The sequence below is a fragment of the Ochotona curzoniae genome, unplaced genomic scaffold (genome assembly GCF_017591425.1).
Source record: "Ochotona curzoniae isolate NIBS_2020 unplaced genomic scaffold, NIBS_Ocur_1.0 contig_3527, whole genome shotgun sequence".
Lineage (NCBI taxonomy): Eukaryota > Metazoa > Chordata > Mammalia > Lagomorpha > Ochotonidae > Ochotona > Ochotona curzoniae.
Genome location: NW_024465897.1, coordinates 157,190 through 176,877, shown reverse-complemented (window position 1 = coordinate 176,877; position 19,688 = coordinate 157,190). Strand labels below are relative to the sequence as shown.

Below are 19,688 nucleotides of genomic sequence, written 5' to 3'. Positions count from 1 at the left end.
GTCTTTTATCTTATTTGCCATGTTTTTCCTGTCTTTATTGAACGCGTCCTCCTAATGAAATCCAGAAGGAAGGACTCTTCCAGGCAACACAACAGCTGCTCTCCATAGTAGTGTCATTTGTAGTAGAAGTCCTAATCCCGCATGTACTCTCCCCTCATTTGCTCAGCAAACTGCAGACTCTGTAGTTCCAGACAGCTTATAATAATTTCTGAGCTGTGGACAGTCAGTGTCTAGGGGTTGAGATGCAGCATTAGATTTGGGACATGATTTTTAAATACCTTCAGGAATGTATGCATCCCATCAACACAGACACCACAGAAGAACCCTTATTTTGGGCTCCTCACCACTAGTCCTACAGGGGCAAACTGGCCAGTCCTGGCCTAGAGGATCAGAGAGCCCCTGTGGATGATGGAGGTCAGTGGGAGATGCAGTGATGCTATCCTAAGCCAATGCCATGGGTCACATGAAAAGAAGCCAGGTTCACAGGCCCCGGTCCAAGGCTGTGCCAGAACAGCAGCCCAGCCTGGTGTTTGTTGTTCTTGTCTCAAATCTGTGGCACAGAGGCAGAACAGGTAGTGAGTGGGTTCACTCACTCATTCTCCAAATCCTGGATGTAGTCGGGCAGAGGCTTGTTTCTGGTTTCAGGAAGAAGGAGGACAGTGAGGCCCGAGAGGATGGATATGATTCCATAGATGATCCAAGGCAACGGTTCAAAATATGTTCTTAGAATCATCACCAAGGGAGACAGGGCAGCCCCAGTGTTACCAGCAATCGCAATTATTCCTGAAGCTGTTGCCCTTTGGATGCAAACAACACAAATGCATATGTACATGTCATGATTCAGTATTTTTCTTTTATTATGGAAGATGCGATGCAAGCTGCTCACGCTATAATCTTGCATTTTAAATAAACTCTATTATTCAATAGCAAATATTTTCAAGAACACCAAACACATTTTCAGTAATTTCAAAATACTCTTGTAGTCATTTTTTAAATAATGAAATACAAATGGCCAATGGACACATGACAAAATATTCAGGATATGAGACTGGCAAAGTGGCATATCAAGCTAATCCTCTCCCTGTGGTGCCATAATCCGACATGGACACCAGCTCATGTCCCAGAATATACTGCTCAGTCATAAAAAAAAAAGCAGGAATTTGTGACTTTTGCAACAAAATGGATGCAACTGGAGATCATCATGCTTGAAGTTAGACAAATATCAAAGGTTTTCTCTGGGCCCAGCGCGGTGGCACAAGTGGTTAAGGTCCTCGCCTTGCATGCCCAGGATCCCATATGGGCGCCGGTTCTATCCCGGCAGCCCCGCTTCCCATCCAGCTCCCTGCCTGTGGCCCGGGAAAGCAGTCCAGGACAGCCCAAAGCTTTGGGCCCCTGCACCCACGCAGGAGACCCGGAGGAGTCTCCTGGCTTCGGATCGGCACAGCACCGGCCATTGCGCTCACTTGGGGAGTGAATCATCGGATGGAAGATCTTGCTCTCTCTCTCTCCCCTCTGTATATCCGCCTTTCCAATAAGAAAATAATAAAAATAAATCTTTTTTAAAAAAAAGTTTTCTCTTATTTGTGGTAGTGAGCAGAGAGGAATAAAAACTGCAGAAAAACTTTGCATGACTGATACTGACATTTTTATTTCAATATTGTCTATAGCCTGTCTGTATTCAAACCAAACAGTACTGTTTTTACTTTGTGTTTGTTGGACTCTTTACATAATGAAGCACTAAGCCTTTCACTACAATATAAATTGAAAATGTATCTCAAAAAATAAGGAAAAGAAAGTCTTAGAATTTGATCTATATAATACATTACATTTGCCCCCCTTTAAAAGTACTGCAATGTGCCTATCGGAATTGCTGTCTACATAACTTTTCTACATTATTGTGTAAGTCTCAAGGAGTTAGAAAAATCCATGTTGGCCTCCTTGAGTATCCCTGAGATTTTATACCTGAATGAAGTGGGAATCAGTTCGTTTGCATGGGTAACAGAGCAGAGGATCGCTGCCACGCTGACTCCTTCTCCAAAAGTAGACAGTGTCACACGCAGGGTCTCCATTTCTGGAGAAAAAGACCAGGAATACTTAAAAACAAAAATAAACACAGTGGAAAGAATCACTGTCCCCAAAACACCAAACACAGACATTGAGCCCGTGACGAGACTGAACTAAACTATGACTCTGCAAATATTGTTGAAGAAAGGGACGGGAGGGAGGGAACGAGGGACTGGGAACAGGAGAGCCAGGGAAGTATGAAGGTCTGCTTAAACTGCCTTCCTCTCCATACCTTGTTCCTACTGGACATTTACACCCAGCATAAAAAGAAAGGACCTTTAATTCCTTGAAGTCAAGAAGACACTGCTAAGCCAAGGCTGCAGTTATGGTGCCCTGACACACAACTGTGAGTCGTGGATTCTGTCCCTGAGGCTTAGCAAGAGAAAAGAGCTCAGGTGGAGGTAGTGACAATATTGTTTCCTCAGAGTATGCAACATCGTCACACATAATGACAAGTTTGATTGGCCCAGGGGCAAGTGAGAAATGGATGTGCTCAAGAAAGTAGCAGGAATCAGTGGCACCAATTTCCAGATGTTTCTTGGATGTGATGAAGACAACCACTTGTTCACACTGAGCTTTGCCAACCACGGACTGTTCCCAGCAACTGAATGACAGACTGTGCCCTACAATCACAGATGGCTTTTGAGAACCGTACGACCCAATTCTTTTTCTCCAGACTCTGGATAAGTGTGATCAGTGGAATAGCTGAGGAAAAGGGTGAGATAATCTCCTTCCTTCCACGTGGCCTCTTTCCTTACCATCAGGTACAAACGTAACAGAAGCAATGCAGATCCCCGTGAGAAACAAGAGCACCGCTTGGCTTATTCGACGGCCTATGTGATTCATAACCAAAAGGGCAACGAAATTGGCCAAGATGTTGATTAATCCAAAGAGACCCTGTATCAAGAAGATATTGTTCCCCAAGTGATGAATGTTGAGACTCAGGCCATAAAACACCGTGGAGTTGGCAAATCTGTGAGGAACCAAAAAAGATACATGGTGTCGGGGGTGGAACCTAGAGCCACAAATAGGACACTATTGGTCTAGTCAGTCAGTCATGGATGTTAGGGCATAAACCTGTGACTTTTTTTTAACAGAAAATACTTTATGTGACATTTGTTTTAAAATTATGCTAAAACACCTTTTGTTTTTAAGCTTTTTTCTTATTAGGTGGGCCATGAGATCCTAGCTGATAGAATTATCTGCAATTTTTCAATATTTTGAATTAAGTGCTGCTTAGGCATTCACTCTCCATCATGTGCAGACCATATTTTTGTTAAACTTGCTTAGAAGCGTGACATGACACTTTGACAGATGATGGCTAGCAGCACTGTATCTGATTCAGGATTTTTGCTAAGAGAATGCATCTTACATGCTCTTATCACAAAGACATGCATCACAATAACCATGTGAGCTGATGGACATGTTAGCTTGGGCAATATACATTTGTGATCTTTATTGCTTGTACTTAAAAACACATATATTTATTTTTATGGAGAGTCAGACACACAGAGAGGAGGAGAGACAGAGAGAAAGATTCATCCATTGATTCATTGCCTGAGTGGCCTCAATGGCCAGTGGTAAAATGATCTGAAGCCAGGAATCAGGAGCCAGGAGCCTCCTCTGGGTCTCCCACACGGGTGCAGGGTCCCAAGGCTTTGGGCCGTCCTCGACTGCTTTCCCAGGCCACAAGCAGGGAGCTGGATGGGAAGTGGGGCCGTTGGGACACAAACTGGCACCCATTTGAGATCCCAGCACGAGCATGGCAAGGATTTTAGCCACTAGGCTACCGCGCCAGGTGCCATTGTTTGTCCTTTTATCCTTACTAAAAGCCAACACACCAAAAATTATACTTACGGCAAAATCTTTGCTGTTTTGAAAATCACCCTCCTGGGTAGTGATGGCCGTGGTAGGAGATGTAGAATAAAAAGCTTCCCAATCGTGTTGTGCTTCTTTCAATTGCTTTCAAACATATAAGAGGTCTCATCTGTTCTCATCTTTTCTCCCCACATCTGCCCGCTCCGCCAAGCACATGGCCCTTTTACATCCCAGGCTCAGGTCTCCCTGGCTTGTGTTCCTCCTGCACCGTGTGAAACTTACCTCACAAAACACAAGCAGAAGATACGTTTCCGCATGATGGATGTGCGGAACAAGTCCCATAGAGAAAGCTTTATCTGTGCGGCTGCCAGCTCCTCCTTCATGGTGGACCTCACAACCTTCCAAAGCAACGACAGACGGCTCAGTGATGACCCCTGAAGGAGCACTAAGCACCCGCTGCAGACGGTATTAATGACCTCTCTTGCTCTTGGTGGGAAATAAAGGTGTGAAAGAAGCATTGATGAGTGCAAAAGTGATCAAAAGCAGAAGGAATCTTGGGATAATTACGCATAGACAAGGATATCTCAAATACAGCAAGAGGGCTTCAGGATTTTGAAAACACTGGAGGCTTGGATAGAAAGTAAGTGTAGAGTCAGTTGGATCAGTGTTCAAAGCTCCTTTCACGACAGAGGACTAGAGAGGTGATCCCTGGAGTTAGTTCTCAGCTGACTGCTCATTGTAGGAAAAAATATCTCCAAGAAAAAACTTCCTGAGAGTTTGTTTAGCTTTTCTCTTGGCCTCTGAGGGAAAGCCTAGCAGGCTGTGTCTCTGTGAATGAGATGACCAGAGTGAAATCAAGGAATTTGGGGTAGACATATCTATAAACAGACTGATGACCTAAAATAATTCTGAAAAATAATAAGGTTAAATGTAAGAGAAAGAGAAAAAATAACATTTGTCTTCTAAGATTTTCCTATGCCACACACACAAGGTCACGTACACGATTATAAAATGATGTCCTTCACATCCCAGGTATTTGATAATTTATTAACTGCTCAGATACTATCAATATTCTCCAAATACTACTAACTTCTACAAATGAAAGAATGCCATAAAGCCAAGTGGAGAAAAAGTCCACAAGGAAGAGAGATCCAATGCAATACATGTGGACTCTTACACTGCTGAGAATGTGTTGCTTTGTTCTTTTCAAGATGCCTCATCTCTTCATCATGAGGTATCTAAGAGTGACGCTCAGGGAATCACACCGTGACAATGATTACAGAGGAAGAGGTGAATAGGAAATTGCCATCCAATGATTGCTGTGTTTCAGCGATGCAAGAACCAAACCAGAGATTCCCTGTTTCTGTGGATGTTTCTTAAAACCCAGGACTATGGCTTCCACTGTAATTCCTAAACACCCTGCTCAGCACAATATTTTTCAACACATGATTTATATGTATAGTACATGATAAATGAGTTTTTTTAAGGTCCTTAGTGATATTTTTCTTTCTGAACTCTGAATAGAAAAATAGAAAAGACTTCTCTGAGTCATTGTCACTCAGCCATGCCTTAGAAACATACAAGTAGAATAATTCAAACACCACAAAACACGGGTTGGGACCACAGTGGTCACTGCCATATGTTCGAGTCGTGCAGAACCTGACACAGCAACATGCTCAGCAAATACCTCTTGATGGACAGATGATGTGACCAAACAAACAAAAAAAAAAATATGTTAACCTCTACTTTGCATGTTACCAACCCTTCCTTCTAAGGGCCTTATTTCCCTGTGGAAAGAAAAGGCCCAAGTGTGATAAACATGAAAGTACGGATTTGTTCTTGTTGCTTTTTCCCAGGTAAAATGAGATTGATGCACAATCACTACAACTATTAATAATAATTACCTTCTACCTCTGTTGAATACAATATCTTAACCCAATATCTGAACAGCACGCTCTCTTTCACTGACTGTTCAATAGTGAAATGGTGAATATTTATATCTTCTGAAGGCTGACACAGTGAAGTGAAATAGATCCATGCCAGACCCTATGCTCCCACCCTTTATTTACCCAATAAACATTACCAAGTGCATACATCAGGCTATGTTCTTCTTGAATCCCATAGCCAGCCCCCTTCCCTGTTTACCTCCATAGTTAGGGTGTCTCCCACGTTCTTTATCCCATTTCTATGTGCTGCTTTCTTGAGTTGCTTTAGGGCCTTCTCAGGTTTGTTGACAACAATCAACCACCGAGAAGACTCTGCAATCCACCTGATCAAAGGAAAAAAAGTGCACAGTCAACTCTCATTCATAGAACCCAACATTTCTTTCCTATCCTAATTCCCATCATTTGTTTATCCAGGGAATATAATCTTGCAATTTCTTGCACCATTACTAGGAAAATGCAAGGACGACCTCACCATGTAGTACACCTTAATGGCAGGGAATGCAGACCAGGAGTAATATTGCTCTTCCTTTATTCAGGACAGCTGTTGGTCTCAGCAAACACAAGTATGCTATGCCTTATGAAATTTTATGTTTCATAACATATGCAGTGAAAAAGTCTTTAAAAATTTCACAGATATACAGTGAAAAGGTCTTTATTGTGCCTTATGCAATCTTTTGGTGACATTTATGTCAAAATTTTAATAGTATATTTTATCCAATAAGCAAAGGAAAAATAAAACTCTCAAGCATAAGCTTCATAATCACAAAGGAGAGTAACTAAGGCACCCAAAAATCACATAATACACAAATTATTACATAAAACTTATTTGGTATTGGGTAGGTGTTTAGTCTGTTAAGCTGATTCAGACACATTCCACCTCAGGGTGCCTGACTCTGACTCTGACTCTGATTCTTGATTCTTGTTAATGCATACCCTGAATAGCAGCCTATGATGGTTCAGGTAATCTGACCCCTGACATTTACATGGCAAACCTGGATTAATTTCTGACTCTTGGCTCCTAGTTTTTGTCCTGGCTCAGGACATGTGGGGAGTGAAGCAGAGGGTAGGAGCACCAGTCCCAACCCTCTCAAGTAGAAAAATGTTTCTTGACGATTTGAATTTATACTTTAATTGCATGTTCTTAATATGATCAGGCAACCTAGTTGTGCTCCTCAAAGTGTGCATGGGGCACAGATGAGCAGAACAAGTGTTGGATCAAGTGTTGCCCAGTAGAGTCCATGGTTCCTGCTGCCATGTGCCTTGCACCTCAAAAGCCTTTAAAAAAAAAAAAAAGAAGAGAGGAAGTTTATACCTTGAGCATACAAAAAAGACAAAAAATGGCACCGAAAATATCAGCTGGAGTATCTGCCAGTCCCGAATAGCATAAGCTATGCCTCCCAGGGCTGCCTGTCCAAGGTTACTAGCGGAACTCACACATGTCATTCCCAGGGCTTGGAACTGGGGCAATGTCCACTCTATAACTGAAAGAAAACACAAAGAGGAGGATTTTCACTTCATACAAAGATTCAGTTTCAAGGCCAAAGTCAAGGCCTTGGAAAATGCCCAAGATCCAAAGTGTTGGCTTACTAAGCATAACAATATTTCCCATGACGGTCGTAGCAGACATCCCAGTCAGGAAGCGCAGTAAGCAGTAAATGAGGAAGCTGGGAGCAAAAGCTGCACAGGTATCAGCGATGGCCATCTGGAGGAGACACCATGTGAGCACTAACTTCCTCCCAAACCTGAGAAATGGGGACAGATTAGAGAATGGGAATGGTAGCTTGCAAAAAATATCAAAAACAAAGCACACTTTTTAAATGTAATGGATGTGTTAACAGTAAAACACCCGCATTTTATCAATAGCAGACCTCAGAAGTAACCAACCCTTGTTGGTAAACAATGGCTACTGGTATTGAAGATTGTTTTCCAGTCCCTCACCAATAGATTTGACCCCAGTTGAAGCCATATAAGGCCAGCTGCATTATAGAGACATTTAACCCATTATAAAGTTCCCTTGTACAACATTATATATTTAACAGGAAGAAAGCCTATGCATTGTCTTGGTACATATGTGGAAGGAATTGTGCTCTGCCAACATTTACATGTTCAGAAATCAGCCTTAGAAGATAATGAGGGCCTGAGCTATGTCCCGCATGTGGGATTATTGTCCATATAAGAAAAAGACTCCCAAGAGCTCTCTTGTTCTGTCTCACTCACCTCCTTAATGACACAGGGAGAAGGCAACTGGCTACAAGCCAAAGAAGAGAGCCTTTCAGTATAAACCAACTTGTCCAGGACTTTGATCCTGAACTCCCCTGCCTCCATAACTGCAGGAAAGTCAATTTCTGTTGTGTAAGCCACGGAGTATGGCGTTTTAATATGGCATCCCTGGTTAAACAACGCAGGATCTAAGTCTGCACTTGGGACTCTTGCATAATACAGACCATGGCAAAACTTGTGTGAAAACAAAATCCATAGAGCAATGCCCCAGCAGATTAGCTGATGAGCCTCACAACAGCCTCTGTGTGCTGAGTCATAGGTTGTAGACCTTTGGTAATGGGTTTCCTTTAGAACAGATTACACACTGTCCACATTGTCCAAAGAAGTTTAAAGACAGTTTGAAGAGGAAAGCATTAAGGTGAGTGTGGAGGAGCAGAAAAGAGGAAAATTAAAACGTGAATGGAGGAAGAATTCTGTCCCAAGGGTTTCTAGCAAAGGGGACTTTTGTATAAGCAGCAATATAAAACACCCTGGGCCAATTCTACATAATTTATAACTAATTTTTTGTTTGGCAAACATTGAGATAGAATACCTGCTCTGCTATCATGCCTGCTCTCTGAGCACATTCACATGACAGAACTACTAAATACTTTCTACTCTGAGTGTTCATATGGCAATATATGTCTCACTTCAAAATTTGTGTCTCAATTAAATAAAATCTGCGTAGAGGCCTTGGTGTAGCAAGCAAAACTTCTGTCTGTGGCTCCAGCATCCCATATAAACACTGGTTCAAGTCCCAGCTGCTACTTCTGATCCAGCTGTCTGTTGATACCCTAGGAAAGCAGAAGAAGACAGTTCAAGTCTGTGGGCCCCTGCATCCACATGGGAGACCCAGAAGAAGCTCTTGGCTCCTCATTTCAAATCAGCTCAGCTCCAATCATTGCAGCCATTTGGAGAGTGCACCAGTGAATGGGAGAGCTCTCTCTGCCTCTCCTCTCTGTGTAACTTTTCTTTCCAAATAAAAATAAATATTTTCTAAAAAGGAATAAAATCTATGCAAAGATGGCTTTGATTATTGAAATGATGGTGTAGCAATGGGTGGAAACCTGGAAAGTCAAAAGGAGAAGTATTGATACATAAAGACAGAACATGTCCATTCTCACATCAGCCACCATAAGCCTGGCTGCCTCACCTAAGGGATCCTGAAGCAGCAGGCAGTGTGACAAGGAAGTCGTAACAGGGCCCCATCATGGCAGAAAACCTAGCTGTAGACTCTGTGCCAGTGGGCCTACAACCACCTTTTCAGAGCCACCCGGAATCAGCATAGCAGTTTCACTTTGCAGAGGCATATGAAATGTCACCACGAAATTCTAGAGCCAGGCTGTGGTGGATGAGTGACATCTTGGCATCTTAAGATAGAGGTCTTACCTACCTCTCTACTGCCCTAGGAGCCAAAGCCTTCTGTCTATCCTCATCCTTGGCCTCTGGATCCCCTTCAGGCTGACTGACTTCAGCACCCCAACAACAAGTGCCACCCTGGGGTACAAAGTCTAGGGCATTTGTCCCCTGAGACCAAGGATCTCTGCTCTTTCATTCAACACCATTGCCTCTGACAGATGGAACCACTGCTGGAAACGAGAGCAGGCACAGCAACAGCTGACACTCCCCACCAACAAGCCACAAGTGGGTCCATCTACCACCAAGACTCCAAGCAGCAGTACCCTCCCAGACCTCATGCTCCTTGATCAGCTCTTTCTGGGGGATTGAGAGTAGTTGCCCAAAGGAGGAGCTGCAATCTCCTGCACCCCTTCTAGCATGGCTGGAGGCTTTGCTGCAGCCTTTGGTGGAAGCTGAGCGTGACAGTGGGTACCAAGAGAGCTTCAAACTTGCCACTGTCTTCCTCCTGGACTAGCTACTTCTATAGTGACACTGTTTTACTGAGACTGACTGAAAAGAGAGTACTTTGACCGCCTGCTTCCCCCTCCCTGCAAATAAAGAGCATGTGGGTCTCTACCACCACTGGGATTGAAAACCAGGGTTTTCCTGTGTATGGTTCTTCTGTCCTCCAAAAACAGCTTCTGTGCCTATCTTGTCCTTGGAATTGAGGATGGGTGCTACCCACTTGTGTTATCAGTCTAAAGGAACTCCTCTGATTTAAGGGCACACCCCAGTAGTGCTAAGAGTAATATTTATCTTGATTCAGGTGCTATCATTTGTATTACTGGAATGCCCTCATTATGGACACTCCCCTCCTCATTCCTGTGTTAACCGCATCAGTCTGGGCCACTAGCATATCTACATTGGATCAAGTTGATGCAACAATATGCATCATTTGCAGATGAAGAAATTATGGGGTGGAAACCCTAGAGTCCCCAAAAGAAAACAAATCAGATTTTACCTACGGATTACGGATCTCCTTCTCATATGCAGATTTCATTTCAATTGGGTATATTTCTAGGAGCGGTTAGCTGGGTCATATTGGCAGATGGAATAATTTTTCCCAAGAGACTTTTGTGCTTCCTTTTTGTCACCCATGTGTTGGTTACTCAGTGGTGCATCTTTTCATGGTGCTGTAATTTGTTTTTATCATTGTTGTGGTTGTTGTTGTTCTAACTCACACCAGCTGTTGACCTTGTTTCATGGCTTCTCAAATATGGAAATGTATATAGTAATGGAGTGCTGGGGTCCACCATATCCAGATGTGGGGGTAGAATGCTACATTCATTCCTGCTTCCAGACAAAAAAAATGGATTCCCAAAGAAACTGTTGGAAATATGTAGACAATGGGATGCTGGACTGTCTGACATTGTCTGTACCAGCAATGTTGGGGTGCACTTAAGTAAGAGAATGATGGAATTGTGATTCCTTGTGAGGACTATATCATTGTGGTAAAATGGGGAAAAATTTGGGGGTGGGAGTTTGGGAAGGGAATCCCAGTCTATATAAAATTGTACCACATAATTCAAAAATTTAAATAAAACTTAGGGAACATGACCAAGGCAGTGTTCAGAGGAAAGTTCACCTCAAACAATGCTTATGTTCAGAAATAAGAAAAGCACCAACTAAACATGCAAATCATGTGCCTGAAGGAGGTAAGAAAAACAAGATCAAAACATTCCCAAGGTTATCAGGAAAAAAGAAATAGCCAAAATAAAGGAGGAAACAAACCAAATAGAGACCAAAAGGACAATGCATAAGATCAACAAATCAAAGAGCTGGTTCTTTGAGAAAATCAACAAAATAGATTCTCCACTAGACCAAATAATCAAAAAATGTGGGGGGGGGGGGAGGTATGAATGAACAGAATCAGAGAAGAAAAAAGAAATATAACAACAGATAACTCAGACATACCTAGAATAATCAGCAACTAGTACAAGTAACTGTAAGCCAACAAATCAGAAAACCTACAAGAATTAGATAAACTTTGGACACACTATATACCTAAACTGATCATGAGGAATTTAATAATCTAAATAGCCCTATAACCAGGATGGAAATTGAATCAGTAATCAAAGCCCTCCCAACAAAGAAAACCCCAGAACAGATGGTTTCACTGCTTAATTCTACCAAATGTTTCACTAACTTAAGCCAATCATTCACAAGCTATCCCAAATAATAGAAATGGAGGCAATCCTTCCAAACTCTAGGAAGCCAGCACCACCTTAATATCAAAGTCAGATAGAAGCACAACAGAAATAAAGAACTACAGACCAATAGCCCTGATGAATATAGACACAAAAATCTTCAACAATATAACAGCCAACAAAATCCAGTAGTACGTCATATAGATTGTTCATCCAGACCAGGTGGGATTTGTCCCTGTAGGGATGGTTTAACATATAAACTATATAAAGATAAATCCTGTAGGGATAGTTTAACAGATGCAAATCATTAAATATGATACACCATGTCAATAAATTTAAAAATAAAAACCATATGATCACTTCAATAAACGCAGAGAAGACATTTCATAAAATCCAACATTACTACATGCTAAAAAAATCCTATGCAAAATAGGCATAGAATGAACATTCTACAACAGAAACAAAGCAATAAATGAAAAGAAAAAACAGCACAATCATCGTATCGAATGAAGGAGACTCAACTCTTTCCCACTAAGATCTGGAACTGGACAAGGATGTCTGCTCTTGTCACTGCTCTTCAACATAGTATTAGAAGTTCTCACCATAGCTACTGGGCAAGAAAAAAAAATTAAAGGAATTAAAATCAGAAATGAGGAATTAAAATTATCCCTGTTTGGTCATGAAACGGAGAAGAAAAGATTCAGTAAAGAGACCATTGGAACCCAGCACAATGTCTCAATTGGCTAATCCTCCCCTTAAAAGCACTGAGATCCTGTATGGGAATCAGTTTGTGTCCCAGCTACTCGACTTCCCATCCAATTCCCAATGCACAGCTTGGGAAAGCTTCAGAGGATGGCTCAAGTCCTTGGGACCACATACCAACATGGGAGACCAGGAAGAGTCTCCTGGCTCCTGCCTGCTGGATTCAGATCAGCTCAGCTCCAGCCACAGCAGCCATTTGGGCAGTGAATCAGTAGATGGAAGACCTCTTCTCTCTGTGGTTCTGCCTTTCCAATAAAATAAACAAATCTTAAAAAAAAAAAAAAAAAGACTATTGAAACTCATAAGTCAATGCAGCAGGATACAAAATCAATAAACATGAATTAATAGCCCTAATATACACAAATAACTCCATGGCTGAGAAAGAACTTAATTACACCCACCTTTAACACAGAAAAGAAGAAAAATACCATGGAGTAAACTTCCCCAAAAATGTGGAAGACCTCTATGATGAAAATTTAAAAAACATTTTTAAAAAAAGAGATAGAGAAATATATTTTTAAAAATGGGGAAATTGGGCCTGGTGCAATGGCGTAGTAGTTAAGGTCCTCACCTTCCACACGCCGGGATCCCATATGGGCGCCGGTTCTAATCCCGGCAGCCCCACTTCCCCTCCAGATCCCTGCCTGTAGCCTGGGAAAAGCAGTCGAGGACAGCCCAAAGCTTTGGGACCCTGCACCCATGTGGGAGACCCAGAAGAGGTTCCTGGCTTAGTACTGGCTCAGCTCCAGCCATTGCAGCTGCTTGGAAAGTGAATCATTGGACGGAAGATCTACCTCTCTGTCTCTCCTCTCTGTATATCTGCCTTTCTAATAAAAAATAATAATAAAATAAATCTTTAAAAAATGGGGAAATTTACTATGCTTCTGGATCAACATCATCAAAATATCCACATTATCAGAAGTAATATGCAGACCCAATGGGATCCTAATCAAAATCCCCATGACACTCTTATCATAAATAGAAAAGAAGAAATGAAAGTTCATCTGGAGACACAAGAGACGTGAAAGAGCCAAAGCTATCTTACAGAATAAAGTTCAGGGAATAACAATTCCACACCTCAATACAGTGTTAATCAAAATGATCTGGTATGGGTACATAAACAGAAAAAGAAGATGAACGGAACAAAATAGAAACCCCAAAATTGAGTCCACGCTTGTATAGCCAACCAATCTGACAGGAGAACTGAAAATAGTGGAATATATGTATTTTAATAATATTGATTCTTTCAATTCATGGACATGATATGCCGTTCCATTTCTTTGTGCCTTCCTCAATTTCTTTAATCGATGACTTTTCACTGAGATCTTTCACCTTTTTGGTTAAAACTTAGGTAAATTTTAAAAACTGTTAGAAATGGATTGCTTTCAATATTTTTTCAAGATTTATTTTATTTTTATGGAAAGACAGATCAGATTTATGGAGAGAAGAAGAGACACAGAGAAAGATCTTTAATCCATTGATTTACTCCCCAAATGTCTGCAACAGCTGGAGCTAAACCAATCCAAATCCAGGATCCAGGAGTTTTTTCCAAAACTGTCATACAAAAGCAAAGTCTCAGGATGTTGCACCATCCTCTACTGCTTTCCCAGGCCATAAGCAGGAAATTGAATGGGAACTAGAGCAGTTGGGACACGAGCTGGTGCCCATGTGGTATCCCAGCACTTGCCAGGTGACGATTTAGCTATTAAACCATTGCTCCAGGTCCTATTTTCATTATTTTTAAGGTTTATTTACTTTTGAAAGAGGGATGTTTTTCATCTACTATTTTCCTCCCCAAATGATCACAGCAGTCTGGGCTGGATTAGGAGCAAGGAACTCCATCTGGATCTCCTGTGTGGGTGGCAGGAACCCTAGCACTTGGCTTGTATTCCTGTGCTTTCCCAAGCATACAGGCAGACAGCTGGGTCAGAAGTGGAACGGTGGAACTTGAACGACAATCTGTTGAGATGCCAACATTGCAGACAGCAGGCTTAACGTGATAAACCATCATGTTGACTCCGGAAATTGCTCTCCTTATTCCCTTTTCTGATAATTTATGATTGATGCATAACAATGCTACACTGGGTTTTTTATAAGACAATTTTGCTGAATCTTTATTAGCTCAAAAGCTTTTGGGCAAAGTCTTGGAATTTTTCACATATAAAATCACGTCATCTACACACAGTGACAACTTGTATTAAAAAAAATCCTGTCTACGGCAGGTAGACATAAACAGACGTAGTCTCAGGACTGCATTCTTAAGGATGTCTCCTGTCTAAGAAGAGTTCAGACTGGCTCTCAGAAAAGCTCAATAGCAGCAGATGCCTGCCTAGCTGAACAACTAGCAAGCCAAACTCAGATGGTAACAGTGACCCCAGCCACCTCCTCCTTTAATCATTCTTTGCCACATTTGTCATGGATGCCATGTTTTTTTTTAATCTGAAAACACATCAAATACTTGACTGATATTTTTATTTTTTATGACACAGTTCCACAGGCTTAGAGATTTCCCTTCCACCCTTCCCATTCTTCTTTCCCCCACCCTCATAATTTCTCCTATATTACAAGTCCCCAGTCCATCATGCTGCTATTGAAGTGTATTCTGACATTGCAGGTATAGACAATGGTAGAAAGTTCAACATCCTATGGTCAAGATATATTTAACAGTCTCATTGGGAGTCCTTCTTTTATTTAAGAGTAAAGACGCATATTGCAATGTGTCTTCACTTCTTGACATGCTATATTTGACTGAATTTTATCTCTGCCTCTGCTTTATTCCCAGGATTTTCATCTGGGTGCCACTTCAGTGTCAGTTTCCAACATCCCTTGGTAATCCATTCAGGTTGTGCCTGTCTCTGCACATCTAGAAATTCTAACAAGTTGTTGGAAGAAGTCCGAGGACGAGAACAGCTGGCAACAGGAAGTAGTGGAGAAGTGAATCGAGGGCTCCACGGGCTCTGGCATCCTGCCCTGGGCATGGCATCCTGCCCTGAGGATGGCATCCTGCCCTGGGCATGGCAGCCACTCAGATTCATGTAGGTCTTCACTACCATCTCCCACAATGCCCCTCTAAATCGCCCACTGCTGCCATACTATGACTCAACAAAATTTATTTTTCTATATTTTTCTCATGGCATTCGTGGCATTCAACGCTAGTGAACTATTTAAAATGATAGTTCCTCTCAACTCTTTAAAATTGCATTCACTTTTGTGGTTATACATGTATCAGACTGCAGCTGAGACCATAGACAGCATGATGCTGGAAGATGGAGAGGGGGACCTTAATTCCTTCCTGTCCTTCTAGTTACATGTTATTAGCATTGGCAACAGTTGACTATTTTGGAAGAGGTGCTGTCAGACACAGGATATTCCAAATCTCTGACACCACGGTCACAACAGTAGTTGGTGTATCTTTCCCTACAATTATTTTTTTTAATTTTAAAACTGCAAGAACTAAGATTCCATATAGTGGCATGTTTTTCAGTTCACCCACAATGGCACATTTCTATATACTCCCCAGGTGTTACCTTGAACAGCAACACACCACAAGTGTTTGACTTCAAGAAGCACTAAACACACTTTGGTCAGTGCTATAGCGCAGCATGTTAAGCCATTGCTTTTTAACACATCAGACTGACAATTTGAATCCTGCCTACTCCACTTAGGATCCCACTTCCTTCTAATGGTCTTGGAAATCCATGATGATGGACCAAGTAATTGAGTTATCATCACTCAGATGGCATTCCTGACTCCTGGCTTCAGCCAGCGCAGCCTGTGTGTTAATGGCCATTTGGAGAATGAGCCAGCAAATGAAGTGCTCTCTGCCTTTCTCTTTCTTTCAGACACACACAAACACACACACACACATACACACACCACCACCACCACCAACAACAACAACAACAACAACAGAGCACAGTGACCTTGGCCAATGCTAGCAATACTCATTTCCATATCTGCATCTTCAAATAAGCTGAATGCTACTACTTGAAACACCTGCCACTTTATTCCCATAATTAACTCTTTCTCATCTTTCTGTGTGCTATTCTCAGTCTCTCCATAAGCCTCTATTGAAACCCACCCATGTATTGCAGAGCTATCATTTCTGTGTCCTGTACTCACACTTTTACAAGCAGCGCTCACCACAGTGAGCTGCCAATGCTGAGTGGTATTTGTGGATTCCTGAACAGCAGGGAGCTCTAAGGTAGCATAATGTGCAGTGATTATTCACGATGGATGAATGGCTCACGTGCTGATGAAATCACCCATTAGTGAACCACACACTCACCTGTCTGTCAAACGACCAAATATGATGTTTCCCAACATCATTCCAGCCATGAGTAGGAATCTAACCATTGAACTCATTGATTCAGCTTCACACACCAGGTCCCACTGTAAGAGAAGGAACCGGCACAGCTGACTTTAGGATCCCTCAGAATAACCCGATCAAGAACCCCTGATTTCACTTGCAAGTATCAGTAAGTCAGACTCGTATCTTCTCCACTTCACCATTCAGGTCTCAGATTGGGCATCGTTCTACAGAAAGTCTGCCCTCAAACTCTAAGGAAGAGTGCCGCTAAAGCTGCCTCCTGCACCATTTCCAATCTAGCTCCCAGATAATGTGTGGAAAAGCACCAGAAGACAGCCCGAGTGCCTGGTCCCATGTCATTCCATGGGAAAACCGGATGGAATTCACGTCTCCTAGTTTCAGAGTTGAGGTGATTTGGAGAAGGAATCTGCAGACGGAAAACTCAGTCTCTCTCTCTCTCTCGTGTCTCTCTTTTCCTCCCTCCCTCTCTCCCCTTCTCTTTGTAACTCTGCTTTTCAAATAAATAAAATAGTCACTTCTTTTTTTAAAAGAGAAAAAAAGTTAAAAGCTCGCACAGAGAACTGATTGGGGACATTTAAGAATAGCTTGAATCCTGAGTTTCACTTGAGATGCTGTGTCCTGGGACCTGAATGAGCATCACGGTTCTATTCAGTTCCCTGGGGCTTCTAACTGCAGATCACGGCTTAGATCACTGACTCAGCCTAACATTTGTAACACACCGTGTGAGTGACCGATCTGCTTCATGAATCCTAGCACTGTGATACTGGAGTTCTCTCTATTTTGTACAGGAGTTCAGCAATTAATAGAAAGGCAATTACCATGCGTGGAAAGAACGAAGACTAAGCAGTCGCATGGCAATTGAAGGCTTGAAGCATGCTCATGATTTGTGCCACTTGTGACATCACAGCCAGGCACTCAAAGAGAGGAAGGTGGATCACCTACCTCCATCACAATGGTGGAGACGAAGGTGCTGCGGTCGTACACCCAGCCATCCACACAGGGCTCTGTGTCTGGCTCGTGTGTGTTTGAGAAAGTCCCATTGTGCTGCAGGAGCTGCCACTGGGGCTGGGTGAAGCGACGGCACTTGTCTGGCTTCAGGTTTGAGTCCAGCGGGATGGAGACTCTCAGGAGAGCGTCCTGGCTGAGGATCCCAGTGTCGTTAGAAACAGTGTGATTGTCTAGGAGGGGAACTCTGCAACGATGCCCAGGGATGGCTGCAGTGAAGTTCTCCATCTGGACATGAATGAAAGTTATAGTGAATATGCCTGTGAGAAAGAGAAACTGAAGGATCTGGAATCTCCCCATGCCTCCAGCTTGCTTCAGGAGGTCATTGAAGGCCATTGTGCTTCCAAGGACTGGCTCAGGGACGTGAGGCAGATCAAGAGCAAAGACAGAAAGTGTGTGGTTTCACTAAATGGCCTTAGTCAATGCTCCTCCTGACCCGGACAGGTCTGTGTGAACGGTGATGCCTCAAAGTTCCAAGGAAGCAGGCGGGGAAACATTCTGATTGGATTATTACCAATGGCTCACAAACACCGCTGTTTAAATTTCTACTTTGTAAAAATTCAGGTTGTCAGCAGTGGCCAAAATCAGGCTTGAACTTTAATCTCCCCATTCTCAGCAAACAAAACAAAACTAAAAAAAAAAAAGCAAGTAATGTGGACTTGATATGGTAGTGCTTTGGGGAATAAGTAGTTTCTGAAAATAAAATACGAAGTGCCATTTTCACCTGTAGAAAGTACCAGTGGTAACCTGCTTGCTTGTTTAGTGCTGCTGCTTGATTGAAATAGCGAGAAAGAAATAATCTTTTTTTTTTTCAATAAAAGATTCATTTATTTGAAAATCAGATTTGCAGAGAGATGGAGCTCTTCTCTTGCTGATTCACTCCCCAGTCAGCCAATCAGGCCAGGCCAAAGCCAGAACCCAGAGCTCCTTACAGGCCTCCCAAGTGCATAGCGGGGCCCAAGGACTTGGGCTGTCCTCCACCGCTTTTCCTAGGCATGGGACTGGATCAGAAGTAAAGCAGCCCGGAGACGAACTGGTGCCCAAATCAGATACCAGAGTCACAGACAGTGGTTTTATTATTTTATTATTACTATTTTATTTATTTGATTATTATTTTATTATTTTTCTGACCCCAAGGAAATAATCTTGAGCCAATGTTGGGCCAGTAAACAGTATAGTCTTTATTTTGGCAACCGATTTTCTGAGTGAGGTTAAGTCAGAACAAGAGCAAACTTAAATTACGTGTGGGGACAAGTGCTTGGGGCAGTGGTACCACTTGGGATGCCCGCATCCAGCAGCACAGTGCAGGGTTAAATCCTAACACTGTCCTCTCATCCCAACTGCCTTCCAGTGCAATGTCTGGGAAGCAGCAGATGTTGGCTTAAGTGATTGGGTGTCTGCCACCCATGTGAGAGACCCAGACTGAGTTTTCGGCTCTAACTATGACAGGCCTTTGAGAGTGAATCAGAAGATGGGAAGTTTCTCCTTTCATCATTGTCTCTCCCCAGTTTTAAAATAAACAGGAAAAAGGAAAAGAGAGAACTGAGATCAGGTCAAGGAGTAAATCAGCAGTGAACTCAGGATTGTTTTTCTATACTTATTCATTCACTTTGTACTTTTCATAAAGTACCGATGATTCATCTGCCCAAGGCTCACCACAAATTTGATGTTTGTTTCTGATTTAATTTTAGTAGAGTTCACATTGTTTTTTTCAAGCTGATGCCTGATTGTTAGTGCCTCGATTTGGATCCTATTCCAACATATTATCACAGACAATATGAAGGTATTTTGGTACCAAATATTTTTAATATATGTAAGGGGGTGCCAGAGAGCATAATGGAGCTCAAAGAGCTCCTCCTACATAGTAGAATCCTTACTCAGGAAATGGGAACTTCACTTTTAAATGGAAGCTTGTTGGATCATCACTTTTACTGATGCATTTTCTCTATGGCTTTCACC

General features: G+C 42.3%; 1 protein-coding gene across 1 annotated transcript; it reads right to left on the bottom strand.

Moving 5' to 3' along the window:
- Positions 1 to 589: 589 nt before the first annotated feature.
- Positions 590 to 18,065, bottom strand: LOC121157561 (solute carrier family 22 member 9-like). Its single transcript, XM_040981847.1, has 9 exons — positions 17,667 to 18,065; positions 16,683 to 16,786; positions 7,416 to 7,570; positions 7,141 to 7,309; positions 6,028 to 6,151; positions 4,165 to 4,280; positions 2,823 to 3,037; positions 1,963 to 2,071; positions 590 to 797 (listed from the first exon to the last, which is right to left on the bottom strand). The coding sequence occupies exons 1-9, from the start codon at positions 18,063 to 18,065 to the stop codon at positions 590 to 592; spliced, it is 1,599 nt and encodes a 532-aa protein (XP_040837781.1).
- Between the last annotated feature and the right edge of the window lie 1,623 nt (positions 18,066 to 19,688).

Bases quoted from the DNA above. Each gene is read 5' to 3' on its own strand.
- LOC121157561 (XM_040981847.1), bottom strand. From the start codon at position 18,065: ATGGCCTTCAATGACCTCCTGAAGCAAGCTGGAGGCATGGGGAGATTC. The intron at 7,571-16,682 runs GTGAGTGTGTGG...CCCATTTCTCAG, and splicing joins TTTGGTCGTTTGACAGACAG to GTTTGGGAGGAAGTTAGTGC. The intron at 6,152-7,140 runs GTATAAACTTCC...TCCTTTGATCAG, and splicing joins GTCTTTTTTGTATGCTCAAG to GTGGATTGCAGAGTCTTCTC.